The sequence below is a fragment of the Mytilus californianus genome, unplaced genomic scaffold (genome assembly GCF_021869535.1).
Source record: "Mytilus californianus isolate M0D057914Y unplaced genomic scaffold, xbMytCali1.0.p SCAF_6, whole genome shotgun sequence".
Classification (NCBI taxonomy): Eukaryota; Metazoa; Mollusca; class Bivalvia; order Mytilida; family Mytilidae; genus Mytilus; species Mytilus californianus.
The window spans coordinates 81,024,818-81,051,970 of record NW_026262712.1 but is presented as its reverse complement, the minus strand read 5'-3'; the positions used below and the strand labels follow the sequence as shown (position 1 = coordinate 81,051,970).

The window sequence follows — 27,153 nt, the reverse complement described above, 5'->3', positions numbered from 1 at the left end:
GGTTATTAACATGTATATTTTTCAAAAAAGAAAATGTTAAAATTAGAATTGCAAGTTTATCATTAGTTTTCTATTTCTGTTTTACTATAGCAATATATAGTTTATTTCGCCACTACAGCCTTTTGTCAGGGACTAATACATTCAATCGTACACAAGCATCAAACAAGTTGGCACTCCGAGGCGGATGGGGAGCAAGAAGGTGAATTGTGGTTTATTTTTATCAATAGTACCGCTTAAGTCGACGCTTGGGGCCGTCTTGACCTTGTTGTAGGGTATGATTCGTTCATTGTTGAAGACCCTTCATCAACTGTCAAGATGAAGAACAGGAATAAAAGCCCTGTTCATTGATAATTTTCTATGTTTTCTATGTATTGTGTGCGATTTTGTCCCATGTACATTTACTCCATATCCTTACTTTAGTGTATCAGACATTTTACATTTTAAAGTGTCAGGAGGAAGTCATATTTCCATTTGTGCTTGATTTAAGAGACCATAATTCACCAGTTTTACAGTAAAGTGTCAAATATTTCTGTTGATTGCTTTGTAAAATAAAATGGCAGTATTTACTGACATTTTTACTGGTATTCCTTTATAAATAAACGAAGAACGTAAATCATTTCCGATGAGTTTAAGACGGATATAGCATGATATACTTTCATGTGCATAAGAGAGGTTCCGAGAAAACGATATTTGCAATCAGCAGACGAGAGATAGACAAGATTACCTCCTTATTTCAGGCATCAGAGCTGCAGTTATTCGTCGAAGTAACATCAATGTTGCTGACATATTTGATATTATATATTATAAAAGTTCATGCAGTATGATATACTGATCGGGACAATATTCCTCAATATTAGCACAACAACCCTGAGTTTAAAATATATACTGAAATTTGAAACATTTTATGCCTTTTTCGATAACGCAATGATCTTTTTTTATTTCATATTTCGTACTAGTTAACATTATATAAAATTACTTAGTTATGAATGTAGATGCGAATTTATTGTAAGTATTAAAAACTACGCTTTACAAATGATTATGTGAATGTATAAAATAAAATTAGACATATACCTGTTTTTAAAGGATGATGACTGAAAATGTGGAGAATTTCGAAATAATCATGTTTACCTTTTTGGTCATATAGCTCATACAGTTTCTACGTATACATACATCCCTGGCTTTCAAAAGAGGGACGAAAGATACCAGAGGGACAGTCAAACTCACAGATCGAAAACAAACTGACAACGCCATGGCCAAAAATAAAAAGACAAACAGACAAATAATAGTACAGATGACACAACATACAAAACTCAAGACTAAGCAACACGAACCCCACCAAAAACTGGGGGTGATCTCAGGTGCTCCGGAAGGGTAAGCAGATCCTGCTCCACATGTGGCACCCGTCGTGCAAATGTTAAGGTTTGGGCGTTCCTGATGAAGGTTAATCCAGAAAAAAACCCTTCGGACTCATGTAATTTATAAAGTTATTTTCCATTTTAAAATCTGTATTTTCTATAGATATATTTAGATTGATCGATTGAGTAAATTTTACATTATAATTTAAATACCTCATGGTCATTTGATATTGAAAAGCGACCAATTAAATACACTATTAAAGTTATCAAAATTTCAAATATCATTCAATTGACATTCTTTTAAGTTAAATATTTATTTTTTCAATTAAAACAAACAATATCAAAAATCCAATATTGGACTAGTTAATAAAAGTTGATAGCTGTATCATACACATTCAATAATTAAAATTTTACTGTCAGTTCATTTTTACCTTGGAAAAGGGTAGACATTTCAAAAGCAATTGTAACTGTTGTCACCTATAATTTAGTTCCATTAAATTTCTGTGAATGTTAGTGATAAGTATTATTTATAATAATATAGCACAGATATTAAAGAATATTGTTCTGAGAAGTGTATCACATGAACTTCCTTTGGGATATTGTCCAGATCAGTAAACCATATGATATATTGCGACGGACAGTTTTCCTCAATATTGGTATACAAACTCTTGTATAATATAGTAACAAATATTTCTGATAACTGATGATACTTCTAGTTAACATTTAATGCGTTCAAAAATTTAAGGAGAAAGTTCGGAATGCATTTTCGATCAAGAGGCAATAGTTTAAACTCATGGGAAATGCTAGACTTATTATGTAGTTCTATAAAGGAAGACCAGTAAAAATATCGGAATATTTGATACTACATCTTGATCATACAATGTGATATGGTCAAGATGTGCAGAAAAATATTGGTGATGTCAGTGTTATGGCTGAAATAACTGCAAATATGGAAACGGTACAGTCTTTTTGCGGAGTGTTGGACAGCTTTCAACGTGACCAAATATCAGTATAGGCATACCTAACTCCATTTTAAAAAAGATCAAGAGATGAACATCCAGAAGTTGAAACATTACATTTATTCGGCGACGGTCCAACATCTCAATATAAACAGAAACTTAACTTTTACTTGTTCAGCACAAAAACATTTCAACATGGATTAAAGAAGGCATTCTGGAATTTCCATGTAGCTGGCCACGGGAAAGGTATTAAACCTCATTTAAAACGATCAGCGGACTTATGTGTCAAATATGGAGAAGATGTAATGAACGCCTCAGATTTCATCAACCAAATCCATGAATCTAGTAGTAAAGTAGAAATGTACAAAACACAAGAACAGGACATTTGTGAGATTTAACGAAAGAATAATAACCTTAAGGCGATTGCTAGAATCATACAAATTCACCAGTTGACGACAGAACAATCAGAGGAAGTTAAACACAGGCACATAAGTTAGGTATGTTATGAGAAGTGTTGCAATGATCATGGATTATGCTCGTTCACGTCTTCGAGTTGTACAGAGGAGTCGACACAAAGCTCTTCTGAACATGTAAAACAAACATCAAAACAGTTCAATGTCAGCAGAACAGCAATAGAGAATATGCCACTAAGTACGACATCAGACTGAGAAATGTAGAACTGCTGCTGAAATATCTTCATTTGAAGACAACAATGAAGTCGGAAGGAAGGAAGGAAAGTATAGACGATTTCTTAAGTCATTACAGAAGTGAAAGACCTTTGAGGAACTGCAGTCAATGTGCGCCAATATTTATTGTCAAATAGATGTGGTAAAAGGTTCTGAGAGAAGTAGTAGTGCTATTCTGTTGATCCTTTACCAGTTGCACACGTTCAAAATAGTCTGTCATAGACTGGTTGGCTTCGACAGGGTGACTCAGATACCCGTATGTTGCAAGGTATAGAACCAGTCTAAGTCTGTTAGAGAGTCAAAGTACGAACGGACGGTGATTGTGAATAAGTGTGCGGTAGTGTGTTTGCCTTTGGCGATGACAGACACCCAATAGAAATCGGAATAATAATCATAATCAAACAAACATCCAGAACTCGGTAACCCTGAAGTTAGGGTGCATCTAAATAGAATTGTATATCTAAGGGTGGGACGTTCAGAATCAAGGCAAAATTTTATAGACGACCTCGAAAACTGATATGTAAAACAATACTATAAGTAATTGGATCCCAAATCACTTTATGCTAATTTTGTCTGGAGTGATTTTCGAGAGCACAACTGATGAAAACTTCTGAATCAAAAACGTCTACAAAGAGTTCATGAATTCCACTAAGAAAAAATGATTAAAACGGGATCCGAAAAGCAAACAGGAGAACACAAGAATGAAAATGTTGATATCAACGACTGTGTCGGGAATCTCGTACTTATTTTTTATAATTGGCGAGCGAACACTGGATTCGTCAAGAGTGTTGACATTGAAGCCCAGTCAGTGTTTTTTAATGTGTATAAAGAGTAGGATTAAAATACAACTGTTTCTCTTGGCCAAAGAAAGTCCTTGATAAAAATTGGTACAACATAAACGACATACTTTGAGTCATTTCAACACCAGAGCCAATCATAGGATCATCTTCACACTACAAAGTCAATGAATCTGTTAAGTAAGAAATTATGATACAGTTGGCCAAATAGGAATGTGTCGCAGATATAAATCACAAAACAAATAACATTTAAAAAAAATTTAAGTAGTCAGTCAGTTTATTTTGAATTAGATTTTAGTAAAAGCGAGATTTGCTTTTTTTGGTCCCCCACATTACGATACTGTCAACTACGCAACACAAATGCTAGCTACATAACACTACATACTTTTTTGTATTTCTTCGATTTGAAGCACGTATATCATAACCTTTTAGAAAGACATCATCAAAGCATTGTTAAATAATGTGTGGTATGCAATAACAATCACAAAAACTTGCTGGTGCAACTATTGGTAATTTTTGAAGTTACAAATAAACAAAAGAAAAAAAAACCGACCAAGGAAATGAAATTTATGTTTGATTACTCTAAATTAAATGATCACCGTATTATTAAGCAAAAGCAAAGTTATCTCATTATGTGTTAGCTAAAAGATAGCATTTATTAGTACCAGAAGAAAGCAGAATTCCTATCGTTACGTAGTTGACATTGGAATACTATGGGACGGTCATACAAGTGAGGGGTTAATATACCTATTAAACCAGGTTTAATCCACTATCTACTACACAAGGAAATGTCTATACCAAGTCAGGAATATGACAGTTGTTTTCCATTCGTTTGATGTGTTTGAGCTTTTGATTTTGCCATTTGATAAAGGACTTTCCGTTTTGAATTTTCCTTGGAGTTCAGTATTTGTGTTATTTTACTTTTTGTTATGACCGGTTGTTTAATTTAATTTGGCTTTAAAACGATATTTCCAAGTTTCCATTGTTAATGTAAATGATGAAGATTTCATTGTAATACTATTAAAGTTGGATTCAGATAACAGTCTTTTTTTTTAATTTCAAATTGAATCTGGAATATTGGCATAATTTGAAAATGACCCATTTACGAACAAAAACTACCATTTTAAATAACATTTTGATAAAATTATATCTGAATAAACAGCCTTAAACAAAGAGATAACAGATCCAAGGTTAAAGGTTCACAATTGTAATGTAAAAAAGACAAATTTATTAAATAAAAAAGATATATATATATATATATATATACTAATCATAATCTATGCTTTTTGGCAGATCACAACAAATGTATTTCATGGACAGCATCCTTTATACGCTTATTTTAAACTAAGTATGTTTATTACAACTTCAGTATTGAAATATCACTTTTCTGTAAATGACTTGGTGTATTTCATAAGTTATTGAACAGAATACACAAAGCAGCTATACATTATATTTCTCATCAGGGACAGGTGTTAATATAACTGATTATATAAAATTAATGAGGCTTCGTGTAAATATGTTTTAGACAATATAGGGAGAAGTAATTTGTTACTGATTTTAACGAATCCCAATAGTAGGTATTGTTCTTTAATCAAACCATCTGCTTGGTTTAAGTGATTGCTAAGCAATTAACGAGGGACGAAAACCATAAAGTTAAAACATGAACCGTTTCTAAGTTTTTTAAAATGTGAGACTTTTTTTTGATGTGTGGAATATTAACGATGGATGTGTCAGAATTGGAATGGAAAAGATGGTTGAATAAGAAAATTGAACGTACAAAGAATGAAAGATTTCATCATTTTTGTTCCTTTTTACAACCCCTAGGCCTTTTATTCCTGATTTATATTTGTATTGATTCATACACTGTTCATAAAAAATGGAGTTGTTTCTCTTAGTTTGATTATGTAACATCAATTTTACACCAACATAAAAATAAATATAATTGAACATGTAAACATCATTTATCATATCGGTATCGATATTGTCTAAAAACTCCAATATCAGTTCAATGCATGAGCCGATTGTCATATATTTACAGATCAAAATTTTCTTACATCATAACAAACGCAGTGAATTTGCCAAAACAGTCGTACTGGATACAACAATTAAAACAAAACAAAAATGAAAGTATAATTGCAAAATATTCTTCTGCCCGGCAAGCAATACTATGGGGGCTTATATGAATCACCAAGGGCGTTCGTCCGTCCGTCCGTCAGTTCCTCTGTCCATGAGCCTTGTGAGCGCCAATCACTTTAGAACACAACCTGAAGACATGTTTAAGGGAAGATAATCAATTTTAAAGAATTCAATATACTAATAATATTGCTGGGCAGGGGTGAGGTGGTATCCTTTAATGAGTTCACTCAAAGTTCTAGTTAAATCATTATCGACATCATCCTAAGACTCCCATATCAGACATTGACGTCAGCCGATGATAATATATTTCAAGAGCAAAACATTGCGTTCATTGTAAAAGTAGATCGGATACGGATTCAGGATTTGATATTTAGGGAAAAGGCGCACATGTGTATCAGGAATCAGCAGACCTTATATTGACACAAAATTGGCTGTTATTTTACCTTTATTTTTTTTTTTCAGAGAAGTGCGCTCCAGGTGCGCTGTCGTCTAAATCCGCACCTGCAGTAGTATAAATGATTTCTGGACTGATGTTTGTCTTTTCTATGTGTGTTCGTCTGTATTGCGGACTTATGATTATTTTACTGTTTCCCCCCACCACCCCTTTAATTTTTTTAATGAAATGTTAAGTATGGTATTTAGTCTCTGGTGGGGAGTTGTCATTGAAAAAGAATTAACATATTTGATATTTTGTTTATATTACACAAATGGCAGACATGTAAAAAAAATAACATCAACTAATTTGTGATACCGTATTATTCCACGACTACGGTGTAAGACTAAAAGGTTTGTTCTGGGTCAAAAGTTAGTAATGACATTGTAAGCCTAGGAAGATAAGATTCAAACACGTGCTCTATATAAGAACATCATATATAAATATAAAAGAAATTTGCTGAATGTTGTAGTTGAAGTTTATGCTTTACAGGAAATTGAATACAAAAAGACAATTTTTAGCCAAAATATATGAAAATTACACTTTATTTATTTCATGCCTCCGAAGCGCTATTCTGGTTTTACCTTCAACAAGAATGCTCTAAGTGTTTAAAGCCAAGGATGTACAACTGCTTGAATACGCACATAACCAAAAGGGACATAAAAAGAATAGCCAATTCTATCTAAGGTGTAAAAAAGTAGGAACCTTAGTTTCTTTATAATTCATAAATTTATAAAGAATGTATTGAATAAAGGTATGTTATAAATCGGGTCAGTACCGTAGCAGTGACTACTGACCCGATACTCTCGGAGACCTGCAGTCCACCAGCAGCGGTATCGACCCAGTGTTTGAAAATGAAAACAGTTTATAATTTTGGTGCGTCCGAAGGTAAGCTTTTATTACTCACTTTATAAAACAGATGTTGGCCGAATAAGTTATTGCCAAAAAAAAAAAAAAAAAAAAAAAATACACCCAAAACTACATACACCATACCAATAATTTCAACCGAAAAGACTTCTATCATAATCTTTAAAATAGCTGATAAACTACATGTTTCTCCAATAATATTGTAGATGTGGTATGTCGTGAGTTAGAACAGCCCTTTCATTAATGCCCATCCAAAATCACTGGTTGTAATTCTGTCTGACCTTCCCCTGAATCGTCACTCGAAATAGCTAAATTGATCTCACTAACGGAGATATCGACAAAGTAACTTCCATTAATAACGACATGGCTTGGTCCTGGGTAGAGCGAACACCTCTCGGGAAAGAGGTTTAGATTAGAAAATAAAAAAGAAAACATTGATACCCCATTGGACATTAGTAAAAAGTTAATTCGCCGGTTTTTGAACTAACCAAAGATATCCTGGATGTATAGATACGCAGCCACAGTGGGTTTATACAATGTAAATGCACGACCAGGGGTTGTCTTACCACATATTCCTTGTTACTTAAATTGAGAAGATGACTTTAATGTAGATGAGAGGTATTGAAGGTGCTTGTTTATAGTAAAGACTGTGTGGCACTCAATCGCATATTTTTTTAATTGACATTTAACAAATTTTAAAATATACCTTGAGCTTTGTTTTTTTTGTGTTATCTTTTCTAGTAAGTCATTCAATTTGATTGAAATAAACTGGCTAACTTACTTAAATGCTTATATAGTCCTCTTCAATCTATTAGTTATGAACAGAATTCCTAACGATTATTGACAATTTCGTAATTACTGTTCAATGATATTTGTTATCCGAAAAATTCAAATAGATTGTTTGGTTTTTTTTGTTTTGTTTGTTTGTTTGTTTGTTTTATTTGTTATTGTTATATATGAATTAAAAGAAAGTCGGGGTATACGTAAATAAGCTTCCGATTTCATCTTTTTCGTTTAATAATATATTTCTTTTCGGTATCTTTTTTCCCTCTTTGTAGTAACCTATCTGTCTTCACCGCAACTTGGTACATGTATATTGTACATATCACGCCTGTAATTAATTGAAAGATGTCTTAACACATTGTTATACATAAAAACAAATAATATTTGATTTATAAAAGTTGTAATTTTATCAATCGATTCTGACAATAAAACCTGAAATTAGGAATTACCCGGGTTGTCGATAAAGAAATGTGTAATTAGAGTATGCTAATCATTTTCTTCATGGCCAATCTACTCATATGGATTGTAATTTCTTTCTTCATCATAAAACGTATACGGATATTTCCAGAAAGCTGCTTCTTTTGGCGTATCTCAAATAAATGATATTTAAAAGCAAAAATATTATGAATAAATGTTTAATGATTTTGATCTCTAATGCAAACAAAACGAAGCTAGGATTATCCGTATCATTGGACATTACTCAATAATCAGTGTGGAAAAAATAGGAAAAGCATTGTGAATGAAGCTTATTGGATAAAAACGTTAAAAACCAGACAATGTGCTAACGGTTTTCCATCAACAAACTTTGAAAAATTTGTAATATATCATTATGTATGTCTTGTGAAGCGAAAGCTAATTACAACAACAATTTCCGCCTATCTTAAGAAGCGAATCCGGTCTGAATGGGGAAAATATTGTACTTTGTGTACCATTAGCTTTTTAATACAGTGTAGATCTGCATATGAATTTAGAACGACCGATGAATGTTTAAATCATTTCAAAAGTTCGTTATGTTCTGAGGCTCTCGACCGTGTCCGTACAACAAATATATACTGTAGGTAAACGCAGTTATCTGTAAAAGATATTAAAAGCTATTAAAATTCCAGGTGTGTTACAAGGAGGCAATTTCGGACTAACATGTACTCGGACATGGGGCATTAAAAACTTCTTGCAACCAAGGGACATTTTGCTATGGGATTTAATCAGTTACTTTACAACTATCATACCTTAGTCGTAATTACAGGTGAGTAGAGTTTTTCCATTTTTAACTTTGCATCGATTTTTTATAGAGAATGTTTATTTTTTACGGTTGCATTGTATTTTCTCATTGACAAGATTGAAACATAAAATATTCATGTGAAAATTAACATCAATATGTCCGTGTTTATTTTAAGAATGATTTCTGTGTTTTATTTAAAATATTGCTATGTTGTCTAAAAAGAAAGTGAAATTTCGTAGTTTTCATGAAACAAGAAACGCAGGTGTATTATTCATACTAAATATCATATTTACCTAGAACCTAAATCAAATATTGATTTAAATCTTTTAATATGTTCTTTGGAGGGTAAATAAACGGAGTAATAGAAGAGTTAGAAATATGATATCATATTTGATGTTTAGTTTGTATAATGCACTTTTAAAAGATTTCTTTCAAGCTATGTGTATTTGGATAATAACAGTAATTGAAGTGTAAATGTCTTAACAATATGATTTGAAAATCTTTTGGGTTGGAAATGGGCTTATCTCATTTAAAGGTTTATAAAACATTTTCCTAAGATGATGAAATATATAAGTGCATAATTTTATTTTAAAGCCGTTGTCAAACCTATAGTATTATAATTCAATCTATCGTTATATACGTTAAACTATGAGGAAGAGATAAATAGATATAACTTAGTCGTTTACAGCTTTTATTGAAATACATAATAAAATCGATTGATGTACAAGTACACACGAGTATTTTATTAAAGCATTGTTTACCCCCACCCCCCCCCCCCCCCTTTTTTCCTTTCCCAAATTATTAACCATCAAACTTTAACTGTTTAAATATCTTCCATTATTGACTTTTTGAGTCTTATACAACTGCTGTGACATTAGAATACCAGCTCCTAACTCTTAAATCTTTGGTCCTATAAAAACACAGGAGCATTCAAAACGCATTCTTCTCGTATACATAACCGACTAGCCTGTGTTAAAGGCAGTTATACATGATTGTGAGCCAGATGGAATGAACAATCTCAAAACTCGGTTTCGGATTCGTATGTGTTGTTAAATTCTATTCCTTAGTCCCTCTTTTTTTCCGACGGTAGTATCTTTTATTTTATATATATATATCCTGGTCAAAACCTCTAACAGAACATGCAACATGTTAACCTTGTTTTGTTATTTATGAAATATTTAACTTAACCCAGAGCCATGAACTAAAACCATGCTACAAATTGTATTTAATTGGATAAGAAAGGATATTATGTGTTCCTGATACAATCTCGGGAAATATTTGGCAATTGCAATATATCAAGCCAACACTTTTATCGCAGTTGTTTTTCTTTATAATTAATTGCTGGATATTCTTCAAGTATGCTATACTTCCAAAGACTAAACTGTACAGCGAACATACAGTAGTACATCGTCCTGTCGATTAGCATTTAACTATATCTTCGTCGTATTGGGAAGGAACCCTAATCAAACAGCAATTAGGCCCTGAAATAAAGTTTATCGGAACAATAAAAAGGTACAAAGGGGTCAGTTAAAATTTTCAGGAGAAAAGAACTCGGTGCCAAAAAGACAAATAACAGTATGCAAATCAACGTATTGTAGGCTAAAGAATGAGCAAGACGAATCCAACTAGAAACCGTTGTTAATTCAAAATACTCCGGTTCCTGCTCAGTATGGGATACCAGTCCTATTAGTCGTGTTAAAATTAGAGATGTAACATGTGTTGGTCAACGTCGTATGTGATGACTGAGGATTGGTTAATGTCTCTTAATTGACTGACCTTTATTCATCTCTTATCTGACCCTAACCAAATATATAACTAATAGATTTATATTATTGACGAAGTTGTAGAAACTTCTAAAGTATACACAGCACATTGGACCAATCACTAAAACAAGCACATACTCTGATCAATCATTGTAATGCAGTTGCACATGTCTTGTACAAATTGCCTCTAATATTCATTTGGATATATTAAGATGCTATGTGCTGCACATTTGTCACTTCTCAAAATTTTTCATTAATACTATAAAAAGATGATGAATTGGCTTTATAAATTTACAAATTTACGATAAAAGGTGCAATTTAATGTTCTTCAGGAGATCAGTCATACTTTTTGAACTGTATGCATAGCAGCATGATGTTTAAAACCTTTTCATACCAATTACACATACAATAAGAAACGCCTATTTCAAGTGCTTGTAGTTGCCTGAAGTGACATCTGAATACATGTACATGTATACAAATGAAATATTCTATAGTAAAATATTTCGCACATGTGAAGACAAAGAGAAAAGGACACACGTTTCCGTGGGTGTTTATTACGACATAGTGTTAAATCAACTTTTCATAATTTTTCAAACTTTTAACATCTCGCAGTTTTTAAGTCTGAAATTTTGAGAAAAAAAACATGAATATTTGAATTTTGCAAGTCTTTAAGGAACCTCTGCTCAATAAACCTGAATTTATTAATAAAAAAGTAATTGTAAAAAATAGATTACAGTACCTGGACGTTAAGTTTTAAACTTAATTTGCCTTAAAAATAAATTTATACGACATGTGCATCTGCGATCCTTACCCATGAGTCCAATCATAATTGAAATTGTAGTATTTTTTTTCAAATGAAAGGAAGAAAGCTGTATGTGGGTGTGTATTTATACATGTACAAACACATAAGTGCAGTGTGTTCTTAAACATGCACAAACACACAAGTAGGAAGTGTTACAAAAGACCCGTAGCTCTACGTACAAAACGTAATACTTAAAAAAAATCACTGGGCTGATAAATAGTATCAGACTTACAGACATAATTGTTTTGATTCTGTACATTAAAATTGGTACATATTAAATGTAGGTGAGCATATATTCAACATTGTACAAACAATCACACGGATATATATGTAACGTGTAGTCTTGTTACTAAACTTATTGACAAACAAGATTAAATTTGCATAATAATTATTTTAAGGATTTAAACAACAATTATTTTAGGCGGATGTATAAAGTGGGATTTGAAGTGAATTTCCCGACGTAACAATTGACGAACGGTCAAGTGGTTTAGACATTTTTTTATTATTACTAGTTGTTGAACTTCACTTCAATCTTTTGATGTAAAAAAAACTTAAAAACTGTAAAAGAATTTTTACAACCATTATAACTGTTATATTATCTATATTTTACCAAGGATTTGTATAGTAAGTCTTACTTTACAAATCCTTGGTTTTACAAAGATGACCTTATATACCAAAATGACGTACACTATCTGTCCCAACTATAAGGACCAATAACATAAGACATATATAATAATATGTAATTTGTATACTGCATATTGACTTTTAAAACAGGAGACACATATGTTTCCAAAAGAAGTATTGAACTTGTCTTTGATACGTATTTGTAGGGAATGTACGCTTCCACGTTTCTTACCTATCTCCACTTTTGATATGAGACAACTCTGTAAATTTAGATTGATTTAATGTTGGTGGCTTAACGTCCAGTTGGAAATATTTCATGCATTTTCAGGACAAGAACAAATCAACAATAAATACAATAGATAGGGCCAGTAATAAGGGTCGACCGGAATAAAGGGCGGGAAATTCGGACTGTCACTGGAAAATTAGGATAGATATTGGACAGGGGCATTATATTAGCCTTGCAACAGGCCACATACGAACCCCTCAAAGAATTGTTACAAGGGTTCTTTACGTGCAGAGAGCGTGGCACTTTCTCTAAGCAAGGCATCAGATTTAACGTCCTTATTCTGACCGGATGTGACTGCAAATTTATACATCCCGCACAACCAAAACGGGCTCCCATCTATGGCAAGGGTTTTACTGCCGGTCGGAAAAAGACCAGTTTGACCACATTTCTATTCCCTAGTCATCGTTGAGGTTGTAAATCTAGAAAAGCGCATACAATTCTTTTAAAGTGTTATTTTCATTTTTTTAATGAGTTTTGTACCACATGAAAAGTGAATTTAATGAATTTTACTTTTTATGGTAAACATCACAAAAGACGATTCTTAGTAAGCGTGTTTAACTTAATGCATAACAGAAAACACTTTCCGTTTCTAATACAATTTCCCACGAACAATTTTCTGGCATAAAATTCAATCGACCACGAGCGAAAGGAATTTCCATTTACGAGTGCATAGGATTTATCTAAAACCTATATGATTAAACTACCTTTTTCCTATTAAATCACCGTAACTTTTTATGCTGTATTCAGGAGTAACCATATTAAGAATAACGAATACAGTTGTTAATTCAGAATTAACTAATGCTCACGCGGTTTATCACACACTCGAGTTTTATTGAGAAAAAAAGTAATTATGAACTCCATAACGGACCAAACATGAATCTATATGAGCCCTAGTCAATTGCAATAACATAATATAAATGCAAATAAAGGGAAAATGTCAAAGTTTTGTGACAAATAAAATGAAAATGTGTGAATCTGACTACATTACGTTCGCTTACATTTACGACCAGGCGAAACGAATTGAAAATTATTCGAAAGACGTCATATCGTTTATATTGGCGAAAAGTCACGAAATATCAGTTCGATCTTTTATATAGGTGAGGGAAAATTATATACATTTATGTCCGATTAAGATCTAATGAACATGGACAGTATGAAATAGACATATCTGGAGGAAATAAACATCTCTTTATCAAACTTGTCACATTATGTTAGCAAATGGATCGCATTGTTCTATTTGTTTAGCCGTCTCATTTTCAGCATAATTGACTTCCGACTAGAATGTTTTAAATGTCCTCGCAAATTTATGTGCCTGTGGTTACACCTCTACTTTAAGATTTCATAACTTTTAAAAGAAGTATAGAGGATTCCAATAAAAGATTTTATCAAAAACTAAAATAAATATAAACCCTGCACAAAACAGATGACTTTAATGCAAAATTAAAAGATTTCTTCAAGAAAAAATAATTGGTTTTTAATTTGATAACAACCCTCATCTAATATATAGTAAAGGGGGATAATTTCCCTTTTTACAGGAAAAATAAAACCCATTAAATGGCAAAAACTCAGATTTGAACCCTCTTTTCGATGTAGTCATTAGACTCATCTCTTTTTCAAAATATGTATAGGATTCTTTTCTGCATGATAATTTTCCGTATAAGTCACAACTGAAAAATATAAGACAAAGGTTATTAAATATTAATAGATTTTAAAGAAAATTTGTATAAGCAATGCAGCAAGAAATCTAGTCAGAAAATGTGGAGAAGAAAAGCGTCATTACATGAACTCGAAACGTCTTTCTTCAACACAAAGCTGAAATAAATTTTACTGCAAGGCTGTAATTCATTATCTTTATATGTTTTTAATGTATTTCATTATGAAACTTACTATCATTATCACCGCCTTTGTACTAACTGTAAGATTTATATTTCATCATTATATCATTTGAATAAGGAAGATAAATTATTCTTACAAAATTATTAAGCGTGAAGAAATATTACCATTCAGTATGTTAACCTTTCTAGCTGAAAGGAAAATAGAGACCGTCTTACTCTCATTGAGAGATAATATCTTAACAAGAAAAATATACAGAAAGACATGTTCTTGTCAAATGCTTCTTCATACTAATTTATCAAGTTGATGTACTATATTGTACTAGTGATACATGTATCAAATCATTTCAATGCAAATCACAATTTTGAAAATGTAACGTGATTAAATTTTACACATCAGCTATAAAAGATCACCAGTACATTATTTCTATGACCAACAGTTATGATTTATCACGCAATAAATCAAATTCTTAATTTGGTCTTTCTGGTTTTCCTATATTTTTTCATTAAAAAGTAAAAGACAAAAACAAAATCATGAATCTATTTGAATCCCATGGTTTATGATTTATTTATAATTACATATCAGCGAATTGCCTTTTCTACATAGAATATGCTTTGATGCACACAAATGAATTTCAAACTTCCACAATTATACACGAAACATAATAAAAATTGAACAGAACATATAATTTCTTAAGGCTATACAGTTTGATCATGTTCCGCCAGTGGCAAGCGACAAATTTATCGACGGTAATCTTGACAAATTCGATAATCTGTAGGATACCATGTGAAAAACAAAAGACGAGTACAAACTATACTTGTACATTAAATTAGATTATAAAACGCATTTTTTGTATGCCCTCGCCGAAGCGGAGGGGGCATTTAGTGTTAACCTTGTCCGTCGGTCCGTCCCGTCCGTCGCGTACGTCCCCAAAATTGTTTTCTGTTCTCTAACTTTAGTTTGCCTCAACCAAATGTTATAAAACTTAATCACAATGCTAATTACCACAAAACACAGATCAAGTTCGAAATTGGGTGGCGTCACTTTTACCGTTCATGAGTTATACCCCTTTATAAACATAAAAAATAATGAATTTTTCGTTTCTGTTCTCTAACTTTTGTTTGCCTCAACCAAATGTTATGAATCTTATACACAATGCTTATAATCACAAAACGGTCTTAACTACGTGAATCCTGCATCTGTGAGTGGAAGTTGGCCCATGCATATTTACAGGCGGGGCATCTGTGGCCCATAGACGCATTCTTCATTTATTTTCTAAGATTTACACTTTTATACATTTTAAGGAATATTTTCATTGGGATTTGAACCATTTGACCTTGTCATATACAAACGTTGTAATATTTACATCATTTAACAGTTCCCGTCACTTTTCAGAGAGATTCGAATTATGTTTTACATTTTCGCGCCCAAATTCTTTGTATTTATATTTTGTTTGAATCTGGCTTGTGGGTTCTTGTCTGTACACTCTTAAGTTATACACTCATCATAAAAGACAAAAGTTTCATAACTGAAAAGACGTTATTTAATCTTACAAGAAGAGTTCAGTCATGTAAAAGAAAATGTCACTGAGATATAAAAACTTGAATCATGTGACCGTCGTGAGCAACAAAGTTTTTTTTAAAACATGCAACTTGACAAGTGGCTGTCTTGTAAACTTGTAGTAGATCATACAATACATGAAATGTTCTCGGCATTGCAATTTTTGCCAACTAATTAATTTGAATTCGTTTTTTTTATGTAGTAGTTATTTTTACCTAGTTATGAAAGTGTTCAGACCAATATAAGACAAAACAGATTTTTAATTCGGACAAAATGCTTATATTCCTCTATCCGATACACCTTCCATATACAATTGTGAGAATATTGTGGATCTCTTTTAAATATTTGTCAATTTAAAACAGATTCTGTAGTATTTAGGGTATTTAATATGGAACTTTAGACTTTTGTAAGTTTCTTAACTGAAATAATAGTTATCGAAATAAGAGGATGTGGTATGATTGTCAGTGAGACATCTATCCAGCAAAGACCAAAAGACAACGATTTAAACACTTACTGGTCACCGTTCTGCCTTCAACAATAAGCAAAACCCACATCGCACAGTAAGCCATAAAGACATCTGGCGGATATCAAAATGGTGTAATTTTGTTAAACTTCACTATACAAATGAAATATTAGAGTCTGTCTGTTTTATAACTGTTATAATACTTCAAGGATGATTTTTCTGTAAAGTCGTATATGTAATCTGGAGACAAGACACGATTTCTTTCTTTTAAAGAATATTACACGCTGCCAGATTCCTTATCTGTTCAACGGCAATAAAACTTGATGTAATAACATTAATTTGAGATAAAATCCAGTTACTCTGTAAATTATGCATCCCAAAATCTTTCAGTAGATTCCAACAAACAAAATGTTCATAGTAATTACGTTATAAGGAATAATCGAAGATGTTCATAACACCTTTAAGGGTTATTGTCGGACAATCAGGTGTACACGCCGCGATAGATCCGAAACTAATGATACGAAAACATTACGTTATGATTTGTACCGGACTTCAGGTGCCCAATTTGTGAGAATTAGATAAATTAGATTAACAATTCCAACAGATTGATTCCGACTTAAAAAAAATTCTTAACGTGATGGACCGTGCTTTATCGATTCCAAGTAGTAAGAAATCAGATAATTCATGGTCGGGATACCCAATCATTATTTTGTAACGAAGTTTCACTTTGGAATGTTTCATTCGGAATGAGAAGCAAAGACAATTGCCGTTTTAATAGTTTCATGTATTTTTCTGTCAATCAAAGCCCTACCATTTTACAGGAAATGCCGTTTAATTTCCTTTCGCTGTAGTTAACTCCTCAATAATACTCAAATGGGTTAAAATGAAATCGATGGTTTAAAAACAAAGCATCATGTCGACTTAGAATTGGAAAATGAGTTTTGAGAAGTTTTCATTCAGTTTTTATTTCTTGAGATATTGGTTTTTCATGTTGGTATTTCTGTCATTACAAGTAAAAAGCGATACATAAAACTTCACACAAACAACAAATTAGATAGAAATAGAAATCTTAATGCAAATGATTCATTATATAGGCTTTGGTAACGATTTCTTTACCTTAAAAATGACTTGTATACACGAAAATAAAGAAGAAGTTAGCGTAATAACGATAAACCTAATAAAGCCAGATTTCAATTTTAAAAACTACTTTTTTGATATTATAAAACGTTACGGTGGTTATAACAATGTGAGACATGAAATAGAATGCTCTATAGTACATTGGTATTTGAACAAAGCGACGACCAAACAAGCATATAAACGACTGAACAATCCTATATATCATTTTTCAAAAGTTTTAAAAGTTCAGAATAAAACCTCGTTTAAACATTTAAAATCAATTCAAAGTAGAATTATCATCACATTAAGAGATACGTTGTAGTTTATGATTTAAACGCCTAATTATGAAGATATTAACATAATTTGATACGTCTTAATTAAATCGTCTTTAAAAATCTTCGTGTAGAAGTTCAAGATTACTAGCTTCGTATTACTCTCTTCAATATGTACCTATCTATATCATGAAAGAGTTGGTATCTGATTTGATTGAATTACTTCAATTAAAAGATAAATATGAGTAACATGAAGAAAACATCTAGAACATGATTTAATTCATAAAAAAAGGAGATAACCCTTCCCGAGCATTGTTCCATTCCACAATCATTTCACGATATTGAGTACAAATTTTTTCTCTGGACATTAAATATTTGTATTTAGTTGAACCCCCCTGAGGTAATCGATGATACCGGGTATACAAAGATTTTATATATGACAGAAAAGTAAACATGCAACTAATTATCAGGCCTTTGGTTTGCTCGATTGAAATGTTTCACATTTTTTCGTGTCGGGCCTTTAATAGCTGACTATACGGTATGGGTTTTGCTCAGTGTTGAACGCTATACAGTAACCAATAGTTGATTCATCCACGTCATTGGAAAGTTTTCTCATTAGCAAATAGTCCACATCTCCTTATTTTTCTAATAATATTATTGAACAGATATATCATGTTAAGGAGGGATATTTGTGAAAATACCAGTCGTGAGAAGGTTAATAAGGCTAATAATCGTTAGTCTATATAAGCTGCCTCATGTTACCTCTAAAATAGTTGTTGTCAGTATCAAGACATTAACCCTCTTAACCCTCTTGACTGTCTCGTTATAGCGTACTTGCCTAGATGTCTACACTTGAGGATTCGGACCCCGGCTTGGTCAAACAAAACTTAACATGTATTTGTTACTTATCTTCGCTAAGAATGCAGCATTAAGGGTTTAAAGCGAAGACGGGGTCGGCTCAGAACCAAAATAAATTTTGTTGCATATTTTGCTGTTATTTCATGGAGAATTGATCACCCACAAACGTGTAACATTCTTAATGCGCATGTCCGATGCCATGAATCAAAAGTCTATTGGCTGTCGTTGTCTACTTGTTTTTGTTTTTGTTTTATTTATTTTTTGTAATTGACTTAAATAAGAGTAGGTGCTATTTGTCACTTTTCAATTTCTTTCATATTCTCTACAAGCTCACATAACAGCAACGGTCTTGCAAATTGTTGATGACCGCAGAGTGACCTATGGGTATTTTGTTCGATCTTTGCTTTTTGTTCGATGGATTTCTCATTGTCACTTATACAATATCTCCGTTTTTAAGTAATTAGATCCTAGACCAGCATTAGTGCGTATACTATTGTACACAAGCTAAAGATTATTTTGGATGGCAATAATAATGTAAATATTCAAGATGCACACACTTAAAAGAGTTTAATTTGACATTTCATATTGAAATGTTCGTGCTTGCAATACAACAAGAAGAATTTTCATGTCAACTGGTACGTGCCTTCTCTGTATTTGTGCCTGTTTTAATTTCTTGTCAATGTTTTGAGAGATGTTTAATAGGAAGTAATAATGAAGCCATTGTAGCACCATACCATGTCGCCTCTTGGACTCGTTAGTGATTTTTATCAGAACTTGTCTCTTTTAGATTACGTTCTACTCGAGATTGACAGCTTCCTTATAATATTACAGAGACAAAATTAAAATTGAAAAGGTAGTCAATAATCAAATCTAACGGTTTTCTCCATTTACTTTCTTCTAAATGAACATAAAAGAATAGAGATACAAGTATTGTAATTACAACGAAATTAATATTTCATGCTGAGAAAATCATTCCCTTGGGTAGAAAATCCATATTTCTGTAATTTCACGGGTTGAAAGATGATAACGGTAGTTATTAAACTTAAAAGTGTAGCATACTATCAGAATTAATATTACTTTTGTATGGTGATTACCAGAATTTTAATGTTATAGATTGGAAATGTGTAATTGTACAATGAGTTTTCATTGAAAAGAACAGACATATTATATTATTGTGTGATATATTATAATGTTTTTATTGTAATTTTCACCTCCACTGGAAAAAAGATAAAACGTGTAGAGGTTGTGACATTTGAATTGTACAACACCCAATGCGTTATGCGTCACCTTAAGTCACATCTAGCATATAAAAGTTCAAATTATTTTATAGGTAATGTTTGGAAAACTATTTATTAAATTGTCTCTTTGAAAACACAAACGAACGTGCGTTTTTGTAGTTCATATTTCTTTGTAGCTTCATATTACTTTGTAGCTTCATATTACTTTTTAGCTTCATATTACTTTGTAGCATGCTTCACTTTCTATTGTAAAGTGGTCATTTGAGTTTTTATTCAAGCCAGCATTCCTTTGCTGTTCTGTTTTTGTTTTGTGACTCGCCACATTGTTAAAAGACGACAGAATAATGAAATGATTTTATCAAATGGAAAACCTAATTTTATTCATGTTTCTTCATTTTTTTTTTATCATTGTTTACTATCAAAATGGACTTTCCAACATGACAAAAAAATTACAGATAATATGCGGTAAATTTCTCATTTACAAATTGAAATATATGGTTAGCGAACCTCGACGTGTACATCCCTTGTAAGAAGATTGCATTGCTCCATAGACTAATACCACGCGATAACAATTTCAAAGCTCATTAGAAATTTCGAAAATGTTTTAGGCAACTTCCGACGGATTCTTTCATTGTTTTACAAATGACACTTTCTACCTTCATGTCAACATTTTCTCTAACTATCCAGTAAACAACTTGATTTTCTTACTGGACTTTCTTTGAAAATGATTCGTGTAGAATCAATTCTAACTATTTATCGGATTATGAATTCAATTGAAAGTCTAAGAAAATAAGTGGATAACAGCTATAAGTGAATTTATTTCCAATACAATTTTATTGATCATATTTTCTAATTACACATTGTGGCATGAAAAATCTTATTATTCTTCACTTTTATGATAAATTCTATTGATATCATTCATAAGGCACAATTTTCTCAAGTTTCTAATGTGCATCACGGGTCCCGAAGTTCATTTCATCTCTGAAATCGACATTCTGCAATTGACATGATTTAGTCAGTTGATCATTTTCCGGATCATTACAATTGTACGGTAGAATGTAAGATTATTGTTCAGGCAGAAACTGATCATTTGATGTAGCGAACTTTTTGACTTTAGGAATCATTATTAAAGTACAATGCACGTCCATGTAGGGTTTGTTACTTGCAAAATGAAGATTTATTGCTAAAATATTTTTTAACCACCAGGATCATTTCTCTAATTTCAGATTATTTTTTGATTTTTTTTTGCAAAGGGCTGTAAAATATAATAGGTGGAAAACCCTTCTTTGTCAGTTCATTGATTTATATTTAATGAATGTACAATGTTATAATACACCTTTCAGAACTTGATTTGGTGCTTCATGTATGAGAGTAGATGTAGGTAACGTTTGTTAGACAGCCACTTAAAGTCATAGGATACTTAAAATTTAAAAAAATGATATGTTTTATATACTTGAAAGGCTAAGTTTTACTATAAAACAAGTGTACATGGACTTTATTGTAAAGAATATCTTTGATCTTTCAAAATCTTCAGAGAAATATTGCTATTGCGTTATTGTCTTCTCGTCCTTTTAATTCGTCAATAGCTTTTCCGTATGCAGTGACCTTTACCACGAGACCTCTCGTTAGAACTTTGGTAACCAGTCCACAAAGTTCAAGTGCAAGGAGAAAATGGGATTATTGAAAAGGTAAACAAATGTGCACTAGAAGGTAGATAGTGTTGAGTGATTCTGAACGAAGAAAATAATACACCAAATCCTTTAATAACTATTATGACAAAGTTTAATTACCAAATTGAAATGCATAGAAAATACATAAACACAAATTAACATCGCTCTATCAACTCACTTATTATTCACGTGCTCCGTGATTCTGTGCTGATTGTTTATCAAGTTCACGATCAGTAAACTTCGGCAACAAAACCCGAATGTTAATTAGCAGCTAAAGTTTTCAATCAACTATTACTGAAGAAAATATATTTTGTCGATATGTTATCGATTCGTAAAAATAGTGGAAAAAAAACGTGCATAGAGAACTTAGTTTAATAAAAAATGCATGCGTTGGTTCAATAAATTTCTTTAACATTATAATAATAAGAAACTCATTTCACATGACTTAACAACATAATGAAACCTAAATAGAAATCTAGAGTTTATCATTAGGTCAGGACAATCGCCAACACTATAGTGCAAGTAGTAAATAGCCATGGAATGTACGCATGGGAATGAACTGAGTCAACCGAATTTGACAGTTAAAATCAAATCTTTGCCAATAAGTATATTTTAGTTAACAAAATAGTCAGGTTAGAAGACAACTCTTAAACATGGTAGCTTATTAATGACATTAGAATAAAAATACTGAGAATTAAATGCGGATTTTTTTGTATATATTCAAATTAAAGCATGTTGACTCGTACTCCAATAATAGGTAGTACCGTACCTTTATTTGCGGTGAACTTATTTGATGTTATTTTGTTTATATTGTCGATTTTTAAAAAAAAGGTAACAGTTACTGTAACTCTCATTTTAACAATAAGATTCCTCAAACTGACATCGCGACAAAATACTTACTAGTACCCTTGCCTATTAATAAAATAAATGTATGTGTTGTTTGGTGGCCATATTTTTAAAATGCAATCCTCATAACCAACTTTACACAAAGGATATACAGCTTGTTCTGATTCATATCATGACACCATTATGACTAAGTACTGAATACAGTCGGGGTCAGTTCTAACTTCTCTTAAAATCTGTCAGGAGACCTGTTCTCGAAAGTTTTGTAGAACAGTTCTCCAGTCACATATATAAAAGTTTCTCACTAGTCTACCCTAGAATAGATTCTGACAGTTCTATCCTAGAACATATTCTTACAGTTTAGAATATGATTCTGCTACCAAATGAATATGTTCAATGTCATAGGCAGATCCCGTTCATGATTTATCCCACAATACAATTTATCACCGGATTTGAATTAGCTTAACAACAGAAGCCAAGAGTGGAACATGAACTCCTCCCTTTTTGAAGCGTATGTCAGAGTTCTCCAACAATTGTTGGTATAATTTTATGTTGCTCAGTCCTATGTTTTCTGTGTGGAGTTTCCCGGACTACTGTGTGTTTTCGTCGTCATTCTTTTGTCTTTTTGTTGTTTATCCTTCATTGACTCACAATAATTATTTTTATTGCTCCTCGGTATCTTCTTATCTTAAAAAATATGTTAAACACCAAAGACGCTACTACAAACACTCGAATAGAAATATCAAGACCACAAGAAGGGACTATAACATATTCATGAAATGATGATACGAAGTCGTAGAAGAAAGGCATGCATACTGCCTTGTGACATTCTAAACTGGTTACACATATTTACGTTTGATTTATCAAAGTATTTTCAGATTGATATACTCAAAATTTGGATACTTTCATGGAAATCAAAATACACATTATGAACCAATATCATGTATTATTAAATCGGAACATACATTTGAAATATTTTCTAGGAGGGAGTCAACTTCGATAAACTAAAAGGATATAATAATTATCATTTTATGTAACAGCTTGTCTGGTGTATGTTATCGGAAGTCCATGTAACCCTACTCAAGGGAGTTAATCCGACTTACGATAAAAAGGCACTTAAGCTGAACAAGGCTTTTACGAAGAGGCTGAAATCTGATATTTAAGTATCGTGTAAAACATCAAACAGGATAGAAGGGGGATTTAAGCGATTGGTCAGACGGCTAACATATCGATGAAATGTCATTTTTTTTTATTTATTTGGAACTAATAAAGACAGCTATAACGATCTACACAAACGCTCCTTTAAGAACAATTTGATTTCACTACAGTTCTAAGCAGGTTATTATATAAAAAGATGGGAATATTTGTTTCTCAATAAATAGAATATTGTACTTTCTAAATGTTACTATTTCATACTGTTTGATTACACAGACATCACGATTTTTACGCTATATGATCCCTTCCCCCCCCCCCCCCTCTCTCTCTCTCTCTCTCTCTCTCTCTCTCTCTCTCTCTCTCAATGCGGATCATGATGCTTCTATATAAAATCCACTGCAAAGTGTCCATCAATATAAGAGTGTAGGAAGGTATGTAAGTAGGTTAGAACTTATAGTTTGTTTTCAGTAATTTTGAGCATTCTTTGGTCTGGTATACTGTTTATAAATTGTTATTTGTACCTATGTTTTTGCTATGTATTAATATAAAAATAAGAAGATGTGGTATGATTCCCCAAAAGGCAACTATCCACCAAACACCAATTAATGTCACTGTGTGGCATTCAACAATGAGCAAAACCCATACCGTATAGTAAGCTATGAATGACGCTGAGAAAAAAGTGAAATAATTCAAAAGAGGATACTAACAGACTGATGAAGCCAATAATATTAATCGAAACAACTATACAAGGTTCTGGCTTCGGACAGACACACATAAAATGTGGCGGAATTACATATTAGATGGTTTCGATATGACAAGTACCAAGCAACTGTACCTGCATTTACTGAAAGCTAGTGCAAAGCCCATTTCATTAAATAAACCATGTCTTCCTAGACGAATTGGAATTGTTCAAGCTTTTGCTCAGTGATCCCTAATGTTTACAAATGTACATGCATATATGTGTTTGTTATTAAGTGCAGGCTTTCTTTAAAGGGTGGGTTGCTTCGGTCTTGTATCACAACCTGGAGATTTTCGACATTTAGTTTTTTCCCATGTTACTTAATTACCTCGATAGTAATATATTGACGTAAACCAATATCGGTTAAGTTCGCCAATACTACACATTTGGTTATTGCAATTACAGAAGTTTTGATAGCACTGTTCAATGTAAACATTATAACTCCCGAAAGCAAGCACTTGTTACAGAAATTGTCAGTTCTGTTACCAGAATTACTATACTTATGTCATCATATTATTGAATTGATGCATTCATATTGTAACCGTTTATTGGAGCTTTTATACCATAACTGTTTCCGCATTGTATCCAAACAAAATCCAGAAATCGCAACCATTTAACCTTAGCTTATTGGATTTTCCTTCTTTTATTTGTAAAATAAAAGCAAACAGTTGAAACGTCAGGAAAAATGCGGTACATGTCTATTTACAACGGAATAACATAACTAAAACGGAGATAATTATAGACGATAGGAATTATACGGTAAAAGCCAATTCACCATCTATTCTGAACGAGCAGAAGGCAATCAAAGTAAATCGCGTGCAGACGAGATGACAAGCCGTGTGTTATTTTGTCCAATCAATAGTCAATCCATCATTTGCTTCAACCATTTCATAGAATTAAGTTGTTAAGTTTCCGGGAGCGTGAAAACTTTTGCACAAATGTCCGATGTTTTGTATCGGGGTGAATTAATTGAAGATCATTTGGACGATGTTCTGAGTGCCTACATGAAAGGGGTCAGCTTGTTGCTAAACTTTGTTCCAGCTTTTTGTGAGTACAGTAATTTCAACGTCAAATAAGTTTATATAACAGCAAGCCTACTGGTAATTACATTTTCTTTAATTTAATATGGTCTTCTTTGAAAATAAATAGAGGAATGAAAAATTCGTATTCATTTCGTAAATGTTATTTCCAGTTTGGATGTACAATTCAACAAATTTTGATAAATATTTGTTTTTATTTTTATTTGTTTTGCTCCCATTTAGGAAAAAGGAAATCAACTAGCGCCTTTGTCGTATTTGATTAATTTGTATTCAAGCTAACGATTTAGATAAATGCAATACTTTTGATTGATAAAATAAATTCATATTTCCCCTGAATTTTCGATTGAATAGATATCATTTAACATTTGATAAAAGCAAGGAGCTCCTTGATAGAAGTATCTACGGGGTATTACATAATGCGCGATTGGGTGCAATGTCGGGTACTATATGTCTCGACAAGGAAAAAAAAAGAAATCTTTTAGCCTTTTATCAGTAACTCGTCTTATTTTTGCTTACTTTATATATTTTAGTGGGATTTAACAATTTTCTAAATCCTTGTGACTGAGTGAAACAAAATCCTTGGAAATTTGCGCTAACTTTTTCCATTGATTTTGTTTTGAATCTTTAGAGCTGTAATGTGTTTTTGTTGTTGTTGTTGTTATTATAGAGACATGTACGAAGTGTTATGGAAGACTCATAAATATGAAGTAATATAAAATGACAAATATAGTATTAGTAATAATCAGAATTAGAAAAAGTCTATAATTGCAATTATTTATTTTTAAAGCCTCTTATAACTGAAACACAGGTGTTTTGTGTTACACTAAACATCACTTCATGTACGCAATTTGGTAAATAAAATGAAAAAAAAAATGATTCAAAGTTGCATTCTTAAAACGTTTGACGATCATTCTAGGCATTGGCTTGACGACCACTGCTCAAGTCGTACATGTATGATATCCACTAGAGGCATTTTCTAAAGTCCTTCAATATTTACTAACTCCGCAGTATCATAGATTCTTAAAGGTTTTAACAAAATTTTGACGTAATTCCGAACATTTGACAATATTAGCATGTCACGGCTAGAGATGGCTCGAAACACCAATTTGATGGATTTTGGCAAAATATCATTGACTATCCAAGAAATGTACAAGACGGCCATTCTTAACCAAAAACAAAATTATGTTTGAAATATGCAAAATTGTTGAAAAATGTTGTTATATATTATCAAGACTGTTTTATATTCCTATTTTTGTCGGATTTAATACCTTTACCAGTCCTTCTGACTGTCAGTGAAACAAACTCCCGGGAAACTTGTTCTACCTTTTCCCATTGATATTGTTTTGCATCTTGAGAGCTGTTATGAAAAAAAAAGCTTTCAAAAACTGTTTAACAATCATCGACTTTTTTTAACCTACCAAACTAATGATTTTTATCATTATAATTATCGTTACCATTATAATATTATTGTTTATACGTTTTATTATCGGTCCTTTTATGCATGTAGTTAGGTGAAACTAAAAAATTCTAGAATTAGAAATTGATAATATAAGTCAGAAGAGCATTAGTAATGAAACAAAATAAGCTAAAAATATTGATAGGTTATGGAACTCCTTTTTGCGATATTTGAATTTTTTAAATGGCGGGAAAAGGCTG

At 32.1% G+C, this 27,153-nt stretch overlaps 1 protein-coding gene across 1 annotated transcript in view; it reads left to right on the top strand.

Moving 5' to 3' along the window:
* Nucleotides 1-8,709: 8,709 nt before the first annotated feature.
* The window catches only part of LOC127704451 (uncharacterized), a 39,313-nt gene continuing 20,869 nt past the window's right edge, over nt 8,710-27,153 (top strand). The window contains exon 1 of the mRNA XM_052208536.1: nt 8,710-9,259. Coding sequence (XP_052064496.1) covers nt 9,208-9,259 — 52 coding nt within the window. The 5' untranslated portion in view covers nt 8,710-9,207. The remainder of the gene's footprint in view (nt 9,260-27,153) is intronic.